Source organism: Vipera berus (genome assembly GCF_964194415.1).
Source record: "Vipera berus genome assembly, chromosome: 1".
Taxonomy (NCBI): domain Eukaryota; kingdom Metazoa; phylum Chordata; class Lepidosauria; order Squamata; family Viperidae; genus Vipera; species Vipera berus.
Window position 1 is genome coordinate 353449422 of NC_138202.1, and position 24084 is coordinate 353473505.

General features: G+C 42.1%; 1 protein-coding gene across 1 annotated transcript in view; it reads left to right on the forward strand.

Moving 5' to 3' along the window:
* ACACA (acetyl-CoA carboxylase alpha) overlaps positions 1-24084 on the forward strand; it is a 254747-nt gene that overhangs the window by 30213 nt on the left and 200450 nt on the right. The window contains exons 4-8 of the mRNA XM_081313199.1: positions 13411-13543; positions 16662-16800; positions 18490-18599; positions 20778-20859; positions 22697-22795. Of these exons, the coding sequence (XP_081169325.1) occupies positions 13411-13543; positions 16662-16800; positions 18490-18599; positions 20778-20859; positions 22697-22795 (563 nt within the window). The remainder of the gene's footprint in view (positions 1-13410; positions 13544-16661; positions 16801-18489; positions 18600-20777; positions 20860-22696; positions 22796-24084) is intronic.

Genomic DNA, 24084 nt, shown 5'->3' on the forward strand with positions numbered 1-24084 from the left:
CTATACCATTTCAGGCAAATGGCTGTCCAGTCTCCTCTTAAAAACTTCCAGTGTTGGAGCATTCACAGCTTCTGGAGGCAGGTTGTTCCATTGGTTAATTGTTCTAACTGTCAGGAAGTTTCTCCTTAGTTCTAGGTTGCTTCTCTCCTTGATTAGTTTCCCTCCGTTGCTTCTTGTCCTGCTTTCGGGTGCTTTGGAGAATAGCTTGACTCCCTCTTCTATGGGGCAGCCCCTGAGATATTGGAACACTTCTATCATGTCCCCCCTCGTCCTTCTGTTCATTAAACTACACATACCCAATTACAGCAACCGTTCCCTATATGTTTTAGCCTCCAGTCCCCCAATCATCTTTGTTGCCCTTCTCTGTACCCTTTTCTAGACTCTTGACATCTTTTTTACATTGTGGTGACCAAAACTGGATGCAGTATTCCAGGTGTGGCCTTACCAAGGCATTGTAAAGTGGTATTAGTACTTCACGTGATCTTGATTCTATCCCTCTGTTAATGCAGCCTAGCACTGTGTTGGATTTTTGGCAGCTGCAGCACACTGCTGGCTCATGTTGAAATAATTGTCTACTAGGACTCCGAGATCCCTCTCACAGTTACTACTATTGAGTACCACCTATACTATACCTGTGCATTTGATTTTTCCTGCCTAAGTGTAGAAAGTATTTTTTTTCACCATTGAATTTAATTTTGTTAGATAGTGCCCAGTGTTCGAGTCTGTCCAGATCCTCCTATATTTTAAGCCTATCTTCTGGAGCAGACATGTCAAACACAAGGCCTGGAAACAGTGAGGGAATGGCCCCCACTGCCTTGGCCTTGACCTAGAGACCCTCCTTCTGCCAGAGACCCTTAGATCTGTCCCACTCCTGCCCAGGCCCCCATAGGCACCCTTGATGCAAATGATGTAGAGTTGGCCATGCCCACCCAGTAGGCCATACGCACTCTAGCCATGCCCACCCAGTAGGCCACACCCACCCTGGCCATACGCACCCGGCCCCTTGAGGGCAACCGCAATGCTGATGCGGCCCTCAATGAAATTGAGTTTCACACCCCTGTTCTGGAGTATTGGCTATTCCTGCCAGCTTGGTGTCGTCTGCAAATTTGATGAGTTCCCCATCTATCCCCTCATCCAAATCATTGATGAAGATGTTGAAGAGCACTGGGCCCAGAACAGAGCCCTGGGGCACCCCACTACACACTTCCTTCCATGTAGATGCAGTTCTGTTGAGGTCCACACGCTGAGTACGGCCTGTCAGCCAACTACGAATCCATCTGGTGGTGATGCTATCTAATCCACATTTTTCTATCTTATCAAGTAGTAGGTTGTGATCTACTTTATCAAATGCCTTACTGAAATCCAAGTAAATTGTATCTACAGCATTCGTCTGGTCCACTAATTTTGTCACTTGGTCAAAGAATGCAATAAGATTTGTCTGGCATGATCTGTTTTTGACAAACCCATGTTGACTTTTAGTGATGACTTAGTTTGCATTAAGGTGTTCGCTGATTTGTTGTTTGATTATCTTTCCCAGAATCTTCCCAGGTATTGAGGTCAGGCTGATACGTCTGTAGTTTCCTGGATTTATTTTTTCCCCTTTTTTGAAGATGGGAACTACATCAGCTCTCTTCCAGTCCTCTGGTAGTTCCCCAGTGCTCCAGGATCTTTGAAAAATATAGTTCAGTGGTTCTGAGATCACGTCTGCCAGTTCCTTGAGAACTTCGGGGTGTAATCCATCTGGTCCTGGTGATTTGGACTCGTCTAGGCTGGACAGGTGCTCACTTACCATTTTCTTGCCTATCTTAACTTGCGTTTCTATTCTGTTTTTTATAGCGCTGATTTTGGTAAGTTGGATTGTTTTTCCCCTTTGTGTAAAGACAGATGCAAAAAACGAGTTACAGTAAATAGTTCTGCTTTCTCCCTGTTGCTTGTCACCTTCTTGCCACTTTCCCCCACTAATGGACCAATCATTTCCTTAACTTTTTTCTTGTTTTTTATATGTTGAAAGAAGCTTTTTTTGTTATTTTTGACTTTGGTCGCAAGCCTTAGTTCATTTTGAGCCTTAGCTTCCCTCACTTCATTTTTGCAGGCACGGGCTGTTTGCTGATATTCTGCCTTAGTTACGTGCCCCTCTTTCCACTTCTTATACTTGTCCTTCTTATCTTTCAATTTATCAGAGAGTTCTTTATGCAGCCATGCTGGTTTCTTTTGAGAGCTGTTATTTTTCTTCTTTGTTGGCATTGTGCTAGACTGGGCCTTTATTATGTCACTTTCAAAATTTCCCAAGCTTCTTGAGTTGTTTTCCCCTTTAGGATTCTCATCCATGGAATTCTTCCCAAGGTCTCTCTAAGTTTATTGAAATTAGCTCTTTTAAAGTCCAAGACTCTAGTTTGGCTGTGTTCTATTGCTTGTGCTTCCAGAATGTTGAATTCCAATATTGCATGATCACTTCCCCGCAAGGTTCCTGTGGGTTTGACATTTTCTATCATTTCATCTCTGTTTATGAAAATTAAATCCAATATGGCTAATCCCCTAGTTCCCTTCTCTACTTTTTGGGAGAGAAAGTTGTCTACTAGGTTTGTCAGGAATCTGTTTGATCTTCCACTTGGTGCAGAGTTTGTCTCCCAGTTGATATCAGGGTAATTAAAGTCCCCCATTACTATTGTGATGTGCTTCCTACATACCTTAGTTAGCTGACTAGCAAAAAGTTCATCTATTTCCTCTGCTTGGTTGGGTGTCCTATAGCATGCACCTATGGCCATGTCATTTTTTTCACCTTTTATATTGACCCAAATGCATTCCAGTTTACAGATTTCATCATTGTTGTGCTCTGTTTTTGTAGAGATAAAGTTATTTCTTATATAGAGAGCAACTCCACCTCCTCTTTTGTTTAGTCTGTTTCTTTTAAATAATTTAAATCCCTCTAGCTGTGTGTTCCATTTGTGGGTTTCGTCCCACCATGTTTCCGTAATGGCAACAATATCATATCCGCCCTCATTTACCTGAATTTCTAGTTCACCCTGCTTACTGTTCATAGTGATTTGAGTCCTTTATGACTGACCCTGTGTTTACTTGCTACATAACTTGTGTGGTGCCTGACTTCCCCTATTTTCTTAGATTGCCGGGATGTTCTGTATTAATTAACTCACTGTCCACGTTGTTTAGTTTAAATGTTCCTCGAGTAAAGCTGTGAATTTATTGCCAAGTAACTCAGTCCCTTTCTTGGATGGATGCAGACCATCTCTTTTGTACATTTTTTCATTGGACCAGCTACAGACATCGTGACTAATATAACCAAAGCCCCCTTTACACCACTCCTTTAGCCACATATTGAATTCTGCTATACGCTGGCCTTTTCCATTTTGCTCCTTATACACTGGTAAAACCTCTGAAAAAGTGAGCCTACAGCCTATTCTGCTGAGTTCCTGCCCCAAGCTCTGGAAATCATTCTGCACACAGAGTACATCTTTTTGGGACAGATCGTTAGTGCCAAGATGTACAATAGCCTCCACATCACATTCCTTGCTGGCATTGTTGACTATTTTGAAAATACGCTCCTTGTCCCTACTGGCAGTAGCACCTGGAAGACACCTGACCTCTTTTGAACCCTCTGTGTCCTTTCCTAAATTTACATCCCTTATAATTGAATCACCAACCAGAAGGTGGCTTCTCTTTTGGGATGCCTTTCTGTTCTTGCATGACTGGTGTGTAATACCAGATTCGCACTTCTCCCTGTCGAAAACAAGTTCATCTCGGACAATGGTCCCCTGCTTATTTGAGTTATCATCACAACTACCTTGACCTGTTTCCTTAATGTCCCTATTAAGGTCAGCAAGGGCACTGTATCTGTTATGCAGGGACACATTGAAAGCTTTGGGTTTATGGTTCACAGCTCTCACCCTGCCAGATCCCACGGTTGTCCACACTGCCCTTCTCCTGCAGGATCTTGGTGGTAGAGGGGGCTGATAGCGTGGAGGCTCAGTAGAGTAGGAGGGCTGAACTGAACACCTGATTTCTGCCTGAAGAGCACAGATTACAGACCCTAGATAAATAATCTGTCCTTGTACACTAGTGATTTGTGTACAGATAGGACATTTTCCCATGTAAGCCTAAGTGCTATTGCTATGGCTGCTATTGCTATTTATTTATTTATTTTATTTAGTTATATTTATATACCGCCCTATTCCCTGAGGACTCAGGGCGGTTTACAGGGAATTAAAAATCCAAAATACAAAAGTTAAGAACCAAATTAAAAAATATTAAATTGACCCTGTACTCAATTAAAAAGAACCCCAATTAAAAATTTCTCCTCAGTCTGGGCCCGAGAGCTCGAAGAGCCAGGTCTTCAGGCCCCGGCGGAATGAACGGAGGTCGGGGGCAGTTCTCAGTTCCACCGGCAGCTGGTTCCAGAGGGCAGGCGCTCCCACCGAGAAGGCCCTATCCCTGGGTGTCACCCGCCGGCAATCTCTTACCGGCGGGACCCTGAGCAGACCCTCCCTGTGGGAGCGCACTGGGCGAAGGGCGTTTGATGCCGGCAGCAGGTGTTCCCTCAGATATCCCGGACCCAAGCCATTTAGGGCTTTATAGGTGATAACCAGCACCTTGAATTTCACCCGGAGGGCAACCGGAAGCCAATGCAGCTCACGGAGTAGAGGTGTTACATGGGAGTATCGGGAAACCCCCATTACAACTCGCGCGGCCGCATTCTGCACCAATTGAAGTTAAGTTAGTAACGTGGTTGTTAAGTGAATCTGGCTATGGCTATGACTAAATGATAAAATAATTATGGTTCAAAAAAACTAAATATTGTCACTTAAATACAGGTAGTCCTCGCCTTACAGGGACTGTTTGAAGTTACAACCGCACTGAAAAAGGGACTTATGACCCTTTTTCATACTTAATGACTGTTGCAGCATCCCCATGGTCATGTGATCAAAATTCAGACGCTTGGCAAACGGTTCATACTTATGACCATTGCTGTGTGCCAAGGTCATGTGATCACCTTTTGTGATCTTCTAACAAGCAAAGTCAATGGGGAAGCCAGATTCACTTAACAACCACGTTACTAACTTAATAGCTGTAGTGATTCATATAACAACTGTGGCAAGAAAGATCATCCAATGGGGCAAAACTCATTTAACAGCTGTCTCGCTTAGCCATGGAAATTTTGGGCTCGACGGTGGTTGAGGACTACCTTTATTGCCTCAATTTACAGCTTTGGGGGTCAATTTCCTGGAATATATTTACTTCAATCTCTTTTCACTCATAGAAATGAGTGAAAGAAAAGTTTCTATCAACAAATTAATAATAAGATTAGGTGAAACCTGGCTTGAAAACAGTAAATGTGACAGGGACCTTGGAATCCCAGTGGACGATCACTTGACTATGAGGCAGCCGTGTGCAGCAGCAGCCAAAAAAGCTAATACAATCCTGGGTTGTATAAACAGAGGCATAGAATCCAGATCACGCAAAGTATTAGTGCCACTTTATAAAACCCTAGTGAGACCACACCTGGAATACTGCAGCCAATTTTGGTCAGCATACTACCAAACCTTGGAAAAGTTCAGAGAAGAGCAACTAAGATGATCCAAGGCCTGGAGACTAAAACATATGAAGAATAGCTGCAGGACTTGGGTTTGGCTAAAGAAAAGAAGACATGATAGCAGTATTCCAATATTTTGAAGAACAGATTGGACAGTCACTTGTCTGAGATGGTATAGGTTCTCCTGATTGAGCAGGGGGCTGGAGTAGAAAACCTCCAAGGTCCCTTCTAACTGTTCTATTCTATTCTATTCTATTCTATTCTATTCTATTCTATTCTATTCTATTCTATTCTATTCTATTCTATTCTATTCTATTCTATTCTATTCTATTCTATTCTATTCTCATTATTCTATTCTATTCTATTCTATTCTATTCTATTCTATTCTATTCTATTCTATTCTATTCTATTCTATTCTATTCTATTCTATTCTATTCTATTCTAAATATAAATCAAATTTTGGAGAAGAAAGGCAAAATGGTAAATTTTTAACCCCTACCACTGGAAACCCCTTCATGGATTACTGCCTTGTCGTGGTGAAGGGGCTTGCATAATTCAATAAAGCTATGAGCTATGCCATGCAGGGCCACCCAAGACGGAAAGGTCATAGCAGAGAGTTCTGACAAAACGCCATCCACTGCAGAAGGAAATGGCAACCCACTCCAGTATCTTTGCCATGAAGACCCTATGGACAGTACCAAAAGGAAAAAAAGATATGACGCTGGAAGATGAGCCCCTCAGGTCGGAAGGCGTCCAATATGCTACTGGGGAAGAGCAGAGGGCTAGTACTAGTAGCGCCAGAAAGAATGAAGCGACTGGGCCAAAGCCGAAAGGACGCTCAGCTGTGGATGTGTCTGGTGGTGAAAGGAAAGTCCGATGCTGTAAAGATTTTTTCTCCATAGGAACCTGGAATGTAAGATCCATGAATCAAGGAAAGCTGGACGTGGTCAAACAAGAGATGAGAAGACTGAATATCGACATCTTAGGAATCAGCGAACTAAAATGGACAGGAATGGGTGAATTTAATTCAGATGACCATCAGGTATACTACTGCGGTCAAGAATCCCTCAGAAGAAATGGAGTAGCTGTGAAGTTTCCGATGCTTTCCAATGCTAACATTGAATGTTATTGCTTGACAGTAGCCTTCATAGTCAATAAAAGAGTAGGAAAAGCAATACTGGGATACAATTCCCAAAATGACAGAATGATCTCAGTTCAAATCCAAGGCAAACCATTCAATATCACAGTCGTCCAAGTCTATGCTCCAACCACCGGTGCTGAAGAGGATGAAATTGACCGGTTCTATGAAGCCCTACAGCACCCTATAGAACTAACACCAAAAAATGATGTCCTTATCATCATGGGGGATTTGAATGCTAAAGCTGGAAGCCAAAAGATAACCGGAATAACAGGCAAGTTTGGCCTTGGAGTACAAAATGAAACAGGGCACAGGCTGTTAGAATTTAGTCAAGAGAATACGATGGTCACAGCAAACACTCTTTTCCAACAACCCAAAAGACGGCTCTACACATGGACATCACCAGACGGTCAACACAGAAATCAGATTGACTATGTGCTCTGCAGCCAAAGATGGAGAAGCTCTATACAGTCAGTAAAAACAAGACCAGGAGCTGACTGTGGCTCTGACCATGAGCTTCTTGTTGCAAAATTTAGGCTTAAACTGAAGAAAGTAGGGAAAAGCACTAGGCCACTCAGGTATGAACTAAATCATATCCCTGATGAATATACAGTAGAGGTGACAAATAGATTTAAGGAATTAGTTCTGATAGATCTGATAGAGTGCCTGAAGAACTATGGATGGAGGTTGGCAACATTGTATAAGAGGTAGCAACCAAAACCATCCCAAAGAAAAAGAAATGCAAGAAAGCAAAATGGCTGTCTGAGGAAGCTTTGCAAATAGCTGAGGAAAGGAGAGAAGTGAAAGGCAAGGGAGAAAAAGAAAGATACACCCAACTGAATGCAGAATTCCAGAGAATAGCTAGAAGAAATAAGAATGCCTTCTTAAATGAACAGTACAAAGAAAGTAGAAGAAAACAATAGAATAGGGAGGATCAGAGATCTCTTCAAGAAAATTGGAGAGATGAAGGGAACGTTTCATGTAAAAATGGACATGATAAAGGACCAAAATGGCAGGGACCTAACAGAGGCAGAAGAGATTAAGAAGAGGTGGCAACATTACACAGAAGAACTATACAAGAATGAGCTTAACGTCCCTGATAACCACGATGAGGTGGTCATTGACCTCGAGCCAGACATCCTAGAATGTGAAGTGAAGTGGGCCTTAGGAAAGCTGAGCAACAATAAAGCTAGTGGAGGTGACAGTATTCCAGCTGAGCTATTCAAAATCTTAAAAGACAATGCAGTAAAAGTGCTATACTCAATTTGCCAGCAAATTTGGAAAACTCAACAGTGGCCACAGGATTGGAAAAGATCAGTTTACATTCCAATTCCAAAGAAAGGCAGTGCCAAAGAATGTTCAAACTATCACACCATTGCACTCATTTCACATGCTAGTAAAGTTATGCTTAAAATCCTACAAGCTAGACTCCAGCAGTATGTGGATCGAGAACTACCAGAACTACAGGCAGGATTTCGAAGAGGCAGAGGAACTAGAGATCAAATTGCCAACATACGCTGGATCATGGAGAAAGCTAGAGAGTTCCAGAAAAACATCTACTTCTGCTTCATTAACTATGCTAAAGCATTTGACTGTGTGGATCACAACAAACTGTGGCAAGTTCTTAAAGAGATGGGAGTACCAGACCATCTTATTTGTCTCTTGAGAAACCTATATGCGGGTCAAGAAGCAACAGTGAGAACTGGACACGGAACCACTGATTGGTTCAAAATTGGGAAAGGAGTCCGGCAAGGCTGTATACTGTCGCCCTGCCTATTTAACTTATATGCAGAGCACATCATGAGAAAGGCAGGGCTAGATGAATCAAAAGTTGGAATTAAGATTGCCGGGAGAAATATCAACAACCTAAGATATGCAGATGATACCACTCTAATGGCAGAAATTGAAGAGGAACTAAAGAGCCTCTTGTTGGGGGTGAAGAAGGAGAGTGCAAACGTTGGGTTGAAACTAAACATTAAGAAAACCAAGATCATGGCATCCGGCCCTCTCAATTCCTGGCAAGTAGATGGGGAAGAAATGGAGGTAATGACAGACTTTATCTTCCTGGGCTCCAAGATCACCGCAGATTTGGGACTGCAGCCAAGAAATTAAAAGATGCTTGCTCCTGGGGAGGAAAGCCATGGCAAATCTAGACAGCACACTAAAAAGCAGAGACATCACCCAGCCAACAAAAGTGCGCATAGTCAAGGCCATGGTTTTCCCAGTTGCAATGTATGGCTGTGAAAGTTGGGCCATAAGCAAGGCTGAGCGCCAAAGAATTGAGGCCTTTGAACTATGGTGCTGGAGAAGACTCCTGCGAGTCCCTTGGACTGCAAGGCGATCAAACCGGTCAGTCCTAGAGGAGATCAACCCTGACTGCTCTTCAGAAGGCCAGATCCTGAAGTTGAAACTCAGATACTTTGGCCACCTAATGAGAAGGAAGGACTCACTGGAGAAGAGCCTAATGCTGGGAAAGATCGAGGGCAATAGAAGAAGGGGACGACAGAGAATGAGGTGGCTGGATGGAGTCACTGAAGCAGTAGGCGTGAGCCTAAATGGATTCTAGAAGATGGCAGAGGACAGGAAGGCCTGGAGGAACGTTGTCCATGGGGTCGCGATGGGTCGGACACGACTTCGCAATGAACAACAAACACCACTGGAAAGAAATGCTTGAAACCCCACCCCCCCCAAACTGTTGAAAAACCAGGTTTCACGTGATTTTGAAGTATCCTTGTCTTTTCCCCTGAATTGCACAGTGGAATTACGCAACTTGTTTATTTGCTTAATTTACCCAGTGCCAAATTCAGCTGGCCTTTGCTTTGTGACAAATGTGAGTGAGTTATCATAGTGTCAGTGATTCCCCCCCCACCCTCTGGATAGTGCATTGCTTTTGGGTCTGATTGGAAAGTAACTTTTCCCATGCCTCTCCAATTTGTGCCTGCAGATACTAGTTCAGCATTCAGATTTCTGCATTCATTCTGGGGTGGGGTAGGGAGTTGCCTTAACTGCTGCTTCAGCAAGTCGAATCTTCCAGCATATTATTTTTTTAAAAAAAATATGACTTTTTTGCGGTATCCATTTCTTGTAGCCCAAAGCTGAATCCAGCTATGAGATTTAGCTGGAAATCCCACTTTTCAAGGATTAGCACTTCTTTAAATTTCATACCCTGCTTTTATTTTTAATATTTTACTTGTGTACCGCCCGGAGGTTTCTAAATTTTGCGATAAATAAAACAAAAACGAATAAATGTACTACTATATTTTTTTTGGCGTGGCCAGCTTGGAAAAAGATGGTAAAATCTTGCAATTTGTGGGTTTCTCTTAGTTCATGTCAGCAGTGTTCTGATTTTGCAGGACGAGCAAGCCCGTGCCTTCCCATTGCATAATCAGCGAGCTCTTTACTCTGGCTTCCCTCCTCCAAGGCTTGTGCGTATTTTATTTAATTTGTTTTTTCCCTTTCAGCTGCAGCCTGTAGTAGCTCTCCTCCGTCCCTGCCTACTGCCAAGGGTGCGTGCAGGGAGAGAGATGGGCATAAAAAAAGCAAGGGGACAAAGGTTAAAAATGCAAAACAGTTGATAGGAACTAAAAAAAAAAATCTAGCTTATTTGGAGAGCGGGAGGGCAACATGAAAAACTAGTTTAAAGCAGCTGCATTGGGTGTCACACAGTTGTCTTGTCAAAAGAGTCTCTAAACTTTGGAAGATACCTTTGCGTTTCTCGGGCAGCATGGGTGAACCGACGGGAGAAGAAAGTCAAGGCCTGAGATACTATATGCTTCAAAGGTAATAAATAGATTGCTGGCTGGGCACATTTTTCCGATCTGATTTGAGGTGGATCGTTTGTGGGGAGCTTTGATGTAGAATTTTGGACGACGTGTGTTTTAAAAGTTGACGGAATTAATGTTAGCGGAATTGAGAACTGGTTCCTGACAGTTTTTAATCTTTTTTTGTGGGGGGGAGGGGACGATATACAGGTGGTTCTTAACTTAGGACCACAATTGGGCCCAAAATTTCTTAAGTGAGCTTTGCTCCATTTTATGACTTTCCTTGCCACTGTTGTTAAGTGAATCACTGCAGTTGATAAATTAGTCACTCAGTTGTTAGGTGAATCTGGCTTCCCCATTGACTTTGCTTGTCGCAAAAGGGGGTCACGTGACCCCTGGGGACACTGCAACTGTCGTAACTATGTGTCAGTTGCCAAGCTTCAGAATTTTGATCACGTGATCATGGGGACGCTACAAAGGTTGTACCTGTGAAAAACGGTCATAAGTCCCTTTTTCCAGTGCCACTGTAACTTTGAACGGTCATTAAATGAACTGTTGTAAGTCGAGGGCTATCTGTATTTGGCTAACTTGCCACTTGAAGGCAAGGAATCTCTCCCTGGGTTTGAAAAGGAAGATGTGGAGGGACTTTTCATGCTTTGAAGAATGGTTGAAAAAGTTGGTGCAGAGACTTTTAACTTTGCAGGCAAGCAGAATAATAGAGTAACAGAGTCGGAAGGGACCTTGGAGGTCTTCTAGTCTGACTCCCTGCTCAGGCAGAAATCCCTGTACCATTTCAGACAAATGGCTGTCCAGTCTCTTCTTTAAAATCCCCAGTGTGTTGGAGCATACACAACTTCTGGAGGTAGGTTGTTCCACTGGTTAATTGTTCTGTCAGGAAGTTTCTCCTTAGTTCTAGGTTGCTTCTCTCTTTGGTTACTTTTCCACCCGTTGCTTCTTGTCCTGCCTTCGGGTGCTTTGGAGAACAGCTTGACTCCCTCTTCTTTGGGGCAGCCCCTGAGATACTGGAAGACTGCTATCATGTCACCCCCTCGTCCTTCTCTTCATTAAACTAGACATGCCCAATTCCAGCAACTGGTCCTTGTATGTTTTAGCCTCCAGTCTCCTAATCCTCTTTGTTGCTCTTCTCTGTACTCTTTCTAGAGTCTCAACATCTTTTTTACATTGTGGTGACCAAAACTGGATGCAGAATTCCAAGTGTGGCCTTACCAAAGCATTGTAAAGTGGTATTAATACTTCACGTGATCTTGATTCTTGTTAGTGCAGCCTAGCACTGTGTTGGCTTTTTTGGCAGCTGCAAATTTACGAAGAGTGCAGCTTCATGATGTTATGTTATTGCCTTTTGCAACCTCTTCCAACAAGGCAATGGGGGAAGCTGGATTTGCATAACGAGCCTGTGATTCACTTAACAACTGCAGTGATTTGCTCAATAACCTGGGCAAAAGAGGTCGCAAAATGGGCATGACTCACTTTAACAACTGCCTTGTTCAGCAACAGAATATTCTGGTCCCAATTGTGGTCGTATTTCAAAGACAACCTGCAAATACAGGCAGTCCTCAACTTACAGCAGTTCATTTAGCGACTGTTCAAAGCTACAATGACACTGGAAACAGTGATTTACGACCGTTTTTCACAGTTACGACAATTGCAGCATCCTCATGGTCACGTGATCAGTATTTGGACACTTGCCAACTAGCTCATATTTACGATGGTCGCAGTGTCCCGGGTTCATGTGATCCCCCTTTGTGACCTTCTGACAATCAAAGTCAATGGGGAAACCGGATTCACTAAACAACCAGGTTATTAACTGAACAACTGCAGCGATTCACTTAACAATGGTGTCAAAAAATGAGGCAAAACTCACTTAATTCACGTCTCACTTAACAACAGAAGTTCTGATCCCAATTGTGGTTGTATTTCAAGGGCTACCTGCAAATAAACAAACTCTCTGTTCTGATAGTTTCTCTGGATCGGTGCTATTATGGGATACTAATGCTGGAATTCCAGCTGTGCTTATTGAAGTCAGAAGAAATAATTTGGAATTGGCATGCTTTTATTTATTTCTGAATTTTAGAAAAGATCTTGCTCTAACTAGGGGTATATCTAATATTTCCATTGCTTTTCCATAATGATGGAATCTGGCATTTTTTCCTCGTTCACAGAATGTCGTGCCCTGATGTGAGGATCAAAGATTCCACTTCTTAACAGTTTCAGTCCCTAGAGTCCTTGACATTTTGAGCATTTCAGCCCTGGGAAATTGTGTTTGTACCTTCAAATCATATTTGAACTCTTGGTGACTGTTCGGATTAGTACAGGCAGTTTTCTTGGCAAGTTTTTCAGGAGCAATTTGCTATTACTTCCTTCCTAGGGCTGAGGCAGAGTGGCTGGCCCAAGGCCACCCAGATAGCTTTGTGCCTAAGGCAGGACTAGAACTCATGGTCTCCTGGTTTCTTGCCAAATTGGCCTTAATATATCTCCTACACACTCTCTAGGGTTGTCCCAAAGGTGCTTTTTCAAAAGGCAACTGGACTTGGTTTTTCCTTGAAGAGGTTTTGCTTCTCATCCAAAGAGCTTCTTCAGTTCTGACTGAATGGTGGAGAATGGAACTCAAGAACTGAAGAAGCTCCTTGGATGAGAAGCGAAACCTCTTCAAGGAAAAACCAAGTCCAGTTGCCCTTTGAGAAAGCATCTTCAGGACAACCGTGACTTAGATGATTGAGAACTTGCGAAGATATTCTCTAGGGTTCAAGACAACATCCTCAGAACTTGGTTTGTTTTTGGTTCTCCTTCAAAATGCTAATACTTCTCTTAAAATTCCTTCCTTTGGTGGGGGGGACGTCATGGTCTGTAGCTTATTAGCCAAGATCTTAGGTTCGGGTCTTGGCCTCTAGTGTCTCTGCAACATCTTCTGACAACTCTTAACGGTGTTGTGTTCCTTATCTCCCCAGGCCAAGCATGTCCGGCCTTCACCTCATGAAACAAGGCCGAGACAGGAAGAAGGTGGATATACAGAGGGATTTCACTGTGGCGTCTCCAGCAGAATTTGTCACCCGTTTTGGAGGAAACAAAGTTATTGAGAAGGTAAAGAATGGAACGGAATGGAACAGAACAGAATAGAATTTGGGCTCTACACTATAAAAAAGATATTGAGACTCTAGAAAAAGTGCAGAGAAGAGCAACAAAGATGATTAGGGGACTAGAAGTTAAAACGGTTACAGGAACTAGGCATGGCTAGTCTAGTGAAGAGAAGGACCAGGGGAGACATGATAGCAGTGTCCCAATATTTGAGGGGCTGTCACAAAGAGGAAGGGATCAACCTATTTTCCAAAGCACCCGAAGGCCAGACAAAGAATAACGGATGAAAGCTGATCAAGGAGAGATTCAACCTGGAAATAAGGAGAAATTTCCTGACAGTGAGAACAATCAATCAAGGAAACAGTTTGCCTTCGGAAGTTGTGGGAGCTTCATCACTGGAAGCTTTCAAGAAGAGACTGGACTGCCATCTGTCAGAAATGGTGTAGGGTCTCCTTCTTGGGTGGGGGGGGTTTGGACTAGATGACCTACAAGGTCCCTTCCAACTCTCTGCTTCTGCTTTAGAATAGAATAGAATAATATTAATAGAATAGAATAGAATAATATTAATAGAATAGAATAGAATAGAATAATATTAATAGAATAGAATAATAATAGAATAAAATAGAATAGAATTAATAGAATAAAAGTAGAATAGAATAGAATAGAATAGAATAGAATAGAATAGAATAGAATAGAATAGAATAGAATAGAATAGAATTCTTTATTGGTCTAGTGTGATTAGACATACAAGGAATTTGTCTCAGGTGCAGAAGCTCTTTACATACAAAACAACAAAGTAATAATAATCATAATGATACCGTAGCATCATTATTCATAGTATCATTAGTGAGTTTTCTTTCTCACTCATCTCTCTGGCTCCAGTTTCTTTTAAAACTTTTAAAACTTTTTAATGACTTTTAAAACATTAAAAGAATTTAAGACCTTAGAAAAAGATGTTTGAGACCCAAACTTACCATTGCAGCATCCCCATGGTCACGGGTTGAAAACTTGGTGCTTGGCAACTGGCATGTATTTAGGATGGTTGCAACGTCCCCAGGGACACAGGATCGCCATTTGTGACCTTCCCAGCTGATTTACGACAAAAAAAGTCAATAAGAAACTGGATGCTTTATGACCATGTGATTCACTTAATAATTGATTAAAACCATAGGGGGAAAAAGGTTGCATTGGACATCTCACTTAACAGTTGTCTTGCTTAGTGATGGCCATTCTGGTCCAAATTGTAGACATAAGCCAAGGAGTACCTGTAGTTCAGAAGACCATGACAAATTAAGGGGTATCTATGCAGAGGTGATTCTTCTCAAAGCTCTGGTTAGTCTTAGATGAGAATATGGCTCTCTTGGGATGACGTCCATCTCACATTGGCTCTTTCTGTTCATTAATCCAAGCAATGTGGACATATATCTGTCCAACCAGCCTAGAATAGAGTAGAGTAGAGTAGAGTAGAATAGAATAGAATAGAATAGAATAGAATAGAATAGAATAGAATAGAATAGAATAGAATAGAATAGAATAGAAGCTGGAAGGGACCTTGGAGGTCTTCTAGTCCAGCCCCCTGCTCAAGCAGGAGAACCTATACCATCTCTGACAGGTGATTGTGTAGTATTTTCTTGAAAACCTCCAGTGATGGAGTGCCTACGATTTTTGGAAGCAAGCTGTTCCACTGGTTGATTGTCCTCACTGTCAGGAAGTTTCTCCTTAATTCCAGGTTGCTTCTCTCTTTAATCAGTTTCCAACCATTGTTTCTCGTCCTTCCCTCTGGTGCTCTGGTGAACAAAGTGACCCCCTCTGCCTTGTGGCAGCCCCTCAGATACTGGAACACTACTATCATGTCTCCCCTATTTCTTCTTTTCTTTAGACTACTAGCCAAACCCAAGTCCTGCAGCCGTTCTTCGTATGTTTTGGTCTCCAGGCCTTTGATGATCTTAGTTGCTCTTCTCTGAATTTTTTTTGCAAACTCTCAACATCTTTTTTGTGATATAGTGACCAAAATTGGCTGCAGTATTCCAGGTGTGGTCTCACTAGGGTTTTGTAAAGCGGTACTAATACTTCGCGTGACCTTGATTCTGCAAACCCTTCAGAATGCAAATCAACCGCACAACCAACCATAGATAGCACTGACCCTCAACCAACCCACACAACCCCCCCCCCTCCCACCAGCAGTTCACCCCCAAATGACCCTGACCTGGTGTAACTTCCTCATCACAAGACCCATCGCAAGTCTCACTCATGACTCACGCCTGAGCCATTACAAGACCATTACTCGACACACCCACACCTGAAGCCCTTATAAACAGAAGAACACTGACATCTCCTAAACCAGGGGTAGGCAACCTTGGCTCTTTTATGACTCATGGACTTCAACTCCCAGAATTCCTAAGCCAGCCATTGAAGTCCATGAGTCATAAAAGAGCCAAGGTTGCCTACCCCTGACTCCCCTGAAGATGTTACCTAGCCTGGTAATGAAAAGTTCGGAAACCAACCCTCAAGCTTGGAGAACGAATCTTCACCCTCACATATATCTAAATGGCATGGGCCCGGATTATCTAAGGGAGCACCTGCTGCCAGCGTCAATTTCCCATCGTCCTGTGCGCTCCCACAGGGAGGGCCTCCTCAGGGTACCGCCGGTCAAGGATTGCCAACGGGCGATCCACAGGGGGAGGGCGTTCTCTGTGGGTCTGCCTGCCCTATGGAATCAACTGCCAACGGAACTCCGGACTGCCCCCGACCTTCGTTCATTTCGCCGGGACCTAAAAACCTGGCTCTTTGAGCTATCTGGTCTGGACTGAGGGGTTTAATGTTTTTAAATTGTGATTTAATTTTTGCGGCTAGACTTAATTTAATTTATTTTAATTTATTTTAATTTTATATTGGATTGTTTTTAAATTTTGCCTTGTAAACCGCCCTGAGTCCTTTGGGAATAGGGCGGTATATAAACCAAATAAATAAATAAATAAATAAATAAATAAATAAATAAATAAATAAATAAATAAATAAATAAATGTGTCAGTTGTGCTGTCCAGATAGTTATTTCCCAGTTTGATTGGTGATTGCAAATCTGAACTATTGTATCCTTTCTGTTTCACATTTCCTCTCTGTCTAGGTTCTCATTGCCAATAACGGGATAGCGGCAGTCAAATGCATGAGGTCCATCCGACGCTGGTCTTACGAGATGTTCCGGAATGAGCGAGCCATTCGTTTCGTGGTTATGGTGACGCCCGAAGACTTGAAAGCCAACGCAGGTGAGCATAAGGACTGTGCTTTTATAAGAGTTCTGGTGGCGCAGTGGTTAGAATGCAGTATTGCAGGCTAACGTTGCCCACAGCCTAGAGTTCGATCCTGACCAACTCGAGGTTGACTCAGCCTTCCATCCTTCCGAGATCCGTAAATGAGGACCCGGATGTTGGAGGCAAAATGCTGACTCTGTAAACTCCTCAGAGAGTGCTGCAAAGCGCTATGGGGCGGTAAATAAGTCTAAGTACTCTTATTTGCTTTGCTTTTCATTACTCTTGCAGGGAAAAATGGTAAATTACAGATAGTCCTCCACTTACAGCTATTCGTTTAGTGACCGTTCAAAGTTGCAACGGCACAGGGAAAAGTGACTTATGACTGTTTTTCACACTTTTGCACACCGTTGCAGCATCCCCGGGGTTGCCTGATCAAAATTTGGGTGCTTGGCACTGGACATTGCAAAAGGCTGAAAATGTGACCGGTCATAAATTGAGAACTAGTGGTATATTACTCCAGTAGGCAGACAGTGAATAGGTAGCATTATTTCAGGGAGTCACTTCAATTATGTACCAGGAAGCAAACTTCCTATGATCTTCTGGGCTGTCCTTACCATTCTCTGTATGGACTTTCTATCTGAGGCCCTGCTACCACCAAACCAGACAGTAACAAACTGCATCACTGTCTGATTTGGTGGTAGCAGAGCCTTAGATAGAAAGTCCATACAGAGAATGGTAAGGACAGCTGAGAAGATCATAGGAAGCTTGCTTCCTGGTATTCAGGATGTTGTTTATAAGCGCTTTTGTGTGCTTAGAGCTCAAAGCATTGTTAGAGACCCCACACCCCCACTTTACAGTCTGTTTCTGTGGCTCCCCTCTGGGAGGAGGTTTTGAAGTATTTACAGCAGGATCACCCGATTCTGTAATAGCTTTGTTCCTTATGCCATCCGTCTGGTAAACTCACAAGATTCGTTTTTTTCACCATCCACATGTATAAATAACCCGAACTAGACTGTGTTGTTTCTCTGTGTCATATAATATATGTGGGTATATGCATAAATATCTATTTATTTATTTTTGTCATATTTAAGTAGTGTATATTGGAGGGGGTGACCTTTTGAGAGCAGTATGCAAGAAAATTTCATTTTAATGTATGCCGATTAATGTACATTCAAACTGACAATAAAGTTATTATTCCATTCTGTTCTGTTCCGTTCCACTCCACTCCATTATTCTATTCTATTTCTATTTCTATTTCTATTTCTATTTCTATTTCTATTTCTATTTCTATTATTTCTATTTCTAGGCCTGGGGCTCAGGAATGTGCTAAAAGCCCTGTCACTTGGTTTTACTGTTAGTTGCTGTTTCTACTTATTTATTTTGTGGATGTTTTAATTTGTTTTAATTTTTTTTTATAATTTAAAATTTCTAAAGCCTCCCAGAGTCACTTGGTTGAGTTAGGCAGCTATAGAAATTGAATGAATAAATAAATAAATAAATTCTGCAAGGGAACGCCCTTGGCTCTGTTTCATTAAGTCCCGCCCCCCCAAAAAAGAGAAGAAATCCCAAACAATTGTTCCCTCATGAATCTTAAGTTCAGGTGATACACACATCGTTGTTGTTTTAAAAAAATCTGTTTGGGAAATGTAGACGTTTCTAATTAAATGAGCAGCTTAAATACCCTCTTGTTTATCATATTTTCAGAATATATTAAAATGGCTGATCATTATGTCCCGGTACCTGGAGGTCCAAATAACAATAACTATGCAAATGTGGAACTGATACTGGAAATTGCAAAACGGATACCTGTACAGGTGAGAAGGTGGAAATACAGAATTTAAAAAACAAAGAATGCTTATTAAGGATGTTGCTGGCCTCATTCTAACATATTTGTTTGTGTAGATCAGGGGTCTTCCAACATGGCCCTTTTATGACTTGTAGACTTCAACTCCCAGAATTCCTCAGCCAGGCACACTGGGTGAGGAATTCCGAGAGTTGAAGTTCACAAGTCATAAAAGGGCCAAGTTTGAAGACCCCTGGTGTAGATTTAGCTTAGCATGCTACCCACTTTGGTTTGTAAACTAGGCCTGATTAAAATTTAGCTTGTGCGGATTAAGCTGATTGTGGTTTAATTCCCACAGTTCAACAGAGCATGGCGTAGCTTGTTGTGAATTGGACTTGTGATTGTCTGAGCTTCCTTGATATTGTAGAGGTGAGAGAAAAGCGTTTGGCTGCCTGTTGACTGACCTGATCAGATTTTATAAATTGACCTTTCCCAATCAGTGGCCACACTGGTTGGGAATTCTGGGAGTTGTAGTCCAACATGTCTGGAGAAGTTCAGCATGGAGAAGAATGTCCTTAAGACTGGGAAGGCATGGAGAAGAAATTAAGGAAAGATGGAGAAACTACTAGTTGTAGTGATGGAAAGGAAAATTGTTTGTCCATAAATGTTGTAGCTGAAGCAACACCATCCATTATTTGAGAAAGCCCAACACATTGACAGAAACTCTCCGTGCCACAAAACATAATCCACTGAGTAAAATTTTGCCGCTTCTCAAATGCTTATTAAGCGTGAGTTACCCTGAGCAAAATATGAAAAAATTGTCAAAAGGGGAAGGAGTGTCAACCTATTCTCCAAAGCACCTGAAGGCAACAGATGGAAACTAATCAAGGAGAGAAGCAACCTAGAACTAAAGAGAAATTTCCTGACAGTTAGAACAATTAATCAGTGGAATAGCTTTGCCTCTAGAAGTTGTGGGTGCTCCAACACTGCAGGCTTTTAAGAGGAGACTGGACCACCATTTGTCGGAAATGGTATAGGATCCTTGCCTGAGCAGGGTTGGACTAGAAGACCTTCAAAGCCCCTTCCACTGTTATTCTGAGTGGAGTATTCTGGATGAGGATACAGTTGATGTCTTGAAAACAAGCCAGAATATTTTCAGATATTTTAATTTAATCTTATTTATACTACCGACAAGCTGATACCTGTGTTTGGTTTGGAATGGAATGCCATTCCACGATGCATGAAATCATGTTGGCTTCTTTACAATACGGTGATGTGAAATAAACTGGGGAAAAGTTGTTGTCACAAATACCTTTCTTTACAGGTAGTCCTTGATTTATGACCAGTCACTTTAATGACCATTTGAAGTTACAATGCATTTGAAAATAAATTACTTAGGACCCATCCTTAAAGTTGTGACTGATGTACTATCCTCACTGCCAGGTGATCATTTGGGGCGCTTGGGCAACTGGTTCACGTTTACGACCAGTGGTCGCATCCTGGGATCACTCGATGATGTGTCCTGTGGTGGTGGTTTTTCTGGCAAAAAATGCCTGTTAAGCTGGATTTGGACTTGCATCTATATATGTTTCACTTAATGATCATTGTGATTTCCTTAATGAACGTTTGTAAAATCGAGTCTGGTCACGTGATAACTCGATTTATGACTGCAATGACAGGACCAAAATTCCAGGCTCAGTTGTTATAAGTCAAGGACTACTGTGTTTCTCTGAAAATAAGTCCCAGCTGGAAAATAAGACCTAGCATGATTTTTTCAGGATTATTATTATAACATAAGCCCCACCCCCAAAATAAGCCCCAAGCCAGACGGACGCATTTTGTACCGTATTTTCCTCAATATAAGCCCTAACTGGAAAATAAACCTTAAGGCAGAGGTCCCCAACCTTTTGGGCACCAGGGACCGGTTCCGTGGAGAGAGGTTATTCTGTGGGCCGGAGGGGGCGTGGTTTTGTGTGCTGCCTGCATCCCATGGATGGGGCTTTGCTTGTTTGTGAGGACCGGTTGCTGGCCTGCCGCAGCCCAGTACTGGTCCACAGACTGGGGGTTGGGGACTCCTGTCCTAAGGCATCTTTTGGAGCAACAATTAATATAAGACCCGGTCTTATTTTCAGGGAAATGCGGTACCTGTATTTGCTACAGTTCTTTTTGAAAAGAGATCTGACTTCCTTTTTTTTTTTTTAAATTTCAGGCAGTGTGGGCAGGCTGGGGCCATGCCTCAGAGAACCCCAAACTTCCAGAACTGCTACACAAAAATGGAATTGCTTTCATGGGTAAGGTGTTCGAAGTTTGTCTGAAATAGATCCCGTGATTGTATTATTGCAAGGGGTCCTTACCAGAAGACAACAGCTGGTGTTAGGAATGGAATGTCTCTTCTGATCATTGCATTTGGATGGTCTCTGAAAAGCAGGGGCAGTACTGAACAATGACATTCTGAAAGAACAGAACAAAATGAGGAACACATCACTGTTATGAAAACAGCATTTGTACATAGAATGTATAGGAAAGCAAAACTAATAGAACGAGCCTGCAGGATTAGATGGGGAAGATGTAGAAATTACAGGTGTGTGTGTGTGGAAACCAGGAAAAATGGAAGAATAACAGGAAGATCCTATAATTCTGGCTTCTGAAAAGCATGAAGATGAACAGTGGAGGGGTTAGAAAAAGCTTCAGAAGAAGCCATATTACAGGGCAAGGGGTAACTATGGCAACTTTATGACCGGTGGACTTCAACTTCAATTTTGTCTGAAATGATATAGGTTCTCCTACTTGAGCAGTGGGCTAGACTAGAAGACCTTTAAGGTCCCTTCTAGCTATTCTATTCTATTCTATTCTATTCTATTCTATTCTATTCTATTCTATTCTATTCTATTCTATTCTATTCTATTCTATTCCTATTCTATTCCTATTCTATTCTATTCTATTCTATTCTATTCTATTCTATTCTATTCTATTCTATTCTATTCTATTCTATTCTATTCTATTCTATTCTATTCTACTCTACTCTACTCTACTCTACTCTACTCTACTCTACTCTACTCCTCCCAGAATTCCTGAGTCAGCATGCAAGAGGGTGACAAGATAGAAGAGTGAGAAGAGAATGACAAAGTTGAAGAAGACAAAGTGATTGATTGATTGATTGATTGTGTGCCATCAAGTCAGTGTTGAATCTTAGCGATCAGATGTAATGGATTTTTCTCCTGGATGATCTGTCCCTAACCTGATCTTCAGATCCTCCAATGATGCACTCATTAGTGTTGTAACTCAGTCCATCCATCTTGCTCCTGGTCATCCCCTTCTTCTCTCTCCTTCCATCTTTCCTAGCACCTCCAGAGAGCTGGGTCTTCCCATAATATGTCCAAAGTTGGATAATTTCACCCTTCATATTTGTGCCTTGAGTGAGAACTCTGGTTTTATGTCGTGGCGACCAAAACTGGATGCAATATTCCAAGTGTGGGCTGCCACAAAGAAGAGGGGGAAGGGTCACCCTATTCTCCAAAGTGCCTGAAGGCAGGACAAGAAGCAGCGGATGGAAACCATTCAAGGAGAGAAGCAAGCTAGAACTAAGGAGAAATTTCCTAACAGTTAGAACAATTATTCAGCAGAACGACTTACCTCTTGAAGTTGCGGGTGCTCCAACACTGGAGGCTTTTAAGAAGAGATCCAGCAACCATTTGTCTGAAATGGTGTAGAGTTTCCTGCTTGAGCAGGGGTTGGACTAGAAGACCTCCAAGATCCCTTCCAACTCTTCTTCAACAACCATGTTCAAAAGCATTAATACTTTTCTTAATCCCATTTCTTCAAAGTCCAAAGGAAGGAAAAATAAATTAAAAAAAAAGAATTGAAAAATTAGAACTTTGACAGTTCATCTGTTCAGGCACATCTAAAACTAGTAGAAGTTAGCATCAAATCCCCACAATGTATCCAATATTTCTCCCCCTGTCCAACTCTTCAGCAAAAGTATGTAGAAGTTGCTGATTTGCAAGGATTTACCACCACAGTTGAGGTTGACATAAGCGGTGTGCCATTCAGTAAATCAGCGCTAGTAGTTGAAAAAAACAAACTTGATCTTGCTGCAGAAGTTTTATTTTTTTTATTTTTTTTTCCTAGGTCCCCCAAGCCAAGCGATGTGGGCATTAGGAGATAAAATTGCTTCTTCTATAGTGGCGCAAACTGCGGGTATCCCTACCCTTCCATGGAGTGGCAGCGGTAAGACGTGTTCAGCGTCATGTGGACCAAATTCCTCCACATGGCCAATGTTGTTTAAAATAAGCCCTGAGAAATATGGGATAGTAAGCAGATTTGACCCTGGGTGCTTTTCTGAGCTAGGTGGTTTTTTAGCAAATGTGTCATTACTAAACTAGGTAACATCATCAGTGCTAGAGGGAAGTGGGGGGGGGGGTTGGTGAGGAAAATTTAGAAAGTGATACTATATAAAAAGCCAAACACCAGAAATAAAAAAGGGTGACTTCCAATTCTCTGCAATGCAGATGCAATTATATAATAAAACACATGCTTGTTTTAGTTTAACAAAAGAAAGACGATACATAACTGCAAATATAGAGAGATAAATATTAAACAATCAAACAAGAACAGCAACAGTACCGTGTATAACATTGTGATCTCTTCATTTGAGAGGTTTCTAAGAAGAGAGTGGACAACCATTTGTCTGAAATGGTATAGGGCTTCCTGCTTGAGCAGAGGGTTGGACTAGAAGACCTCCAAGGTCCCTTTCCAACTCTATTATTCCATGGACAGTCTTTAGTTGGGCATGGTTTATTCACATCTGGAAGGTGAGAGTCATTTCTGGAAACCTAGCCCAAGCCTAGAAAAAGAAGCTTTGCAATGTCAGGAGATCTGAGAGGTGCTGCTGAGAGCAAACCTCACTCTCTTTCTAGCACTGATGATGTTACCTGGTTTGGTAATGAAACATCTGCAAGAAAACGATCAGCTCAGAGAACACCATCGGCTCCATAGTTCAGTACTGAGCAGCAAATGGTATAGGGCAGGGGTAGGCGACCTTGGCTCTTTTATGATTCGTGGACTTCAACTCCCAGAATTCCTGAGTCAGAATGGCTGGTTCAGGAATTCTGGGAGTTGAAGTCCACGATTCATAAAAGAGCCAAGGTTGCCTATCCCTGGTATAGGGTTTCCTGCCTGAGCAGGGGGATGGACTAGAAGACCTCCAAGGTCCCTTCCAACTCAATGATGATGATGATGATGATGTTTTGTTGTTGTTGTTGTTAAATATTCTCTTCTATCAAAATTTGATCCTGCTTAACTTTTCAAGATCAGTTAAACCAGGGGTAGGCAATCTTGTCTCTTTTATGACTCGGGGACATCAACTCCCAGAAGAGCCAAGGTTGCCTACCCCTGGCTTAAACCCTTAGAGATAGCTTCCATTTAAGGCAGTAAGATTGATCAGTATGGATTTTGGTTCATTTTAGGTTTCTCAGATATGAACAGTTGACTGTTTTCTGCCTGGAGAGAAAATTCTC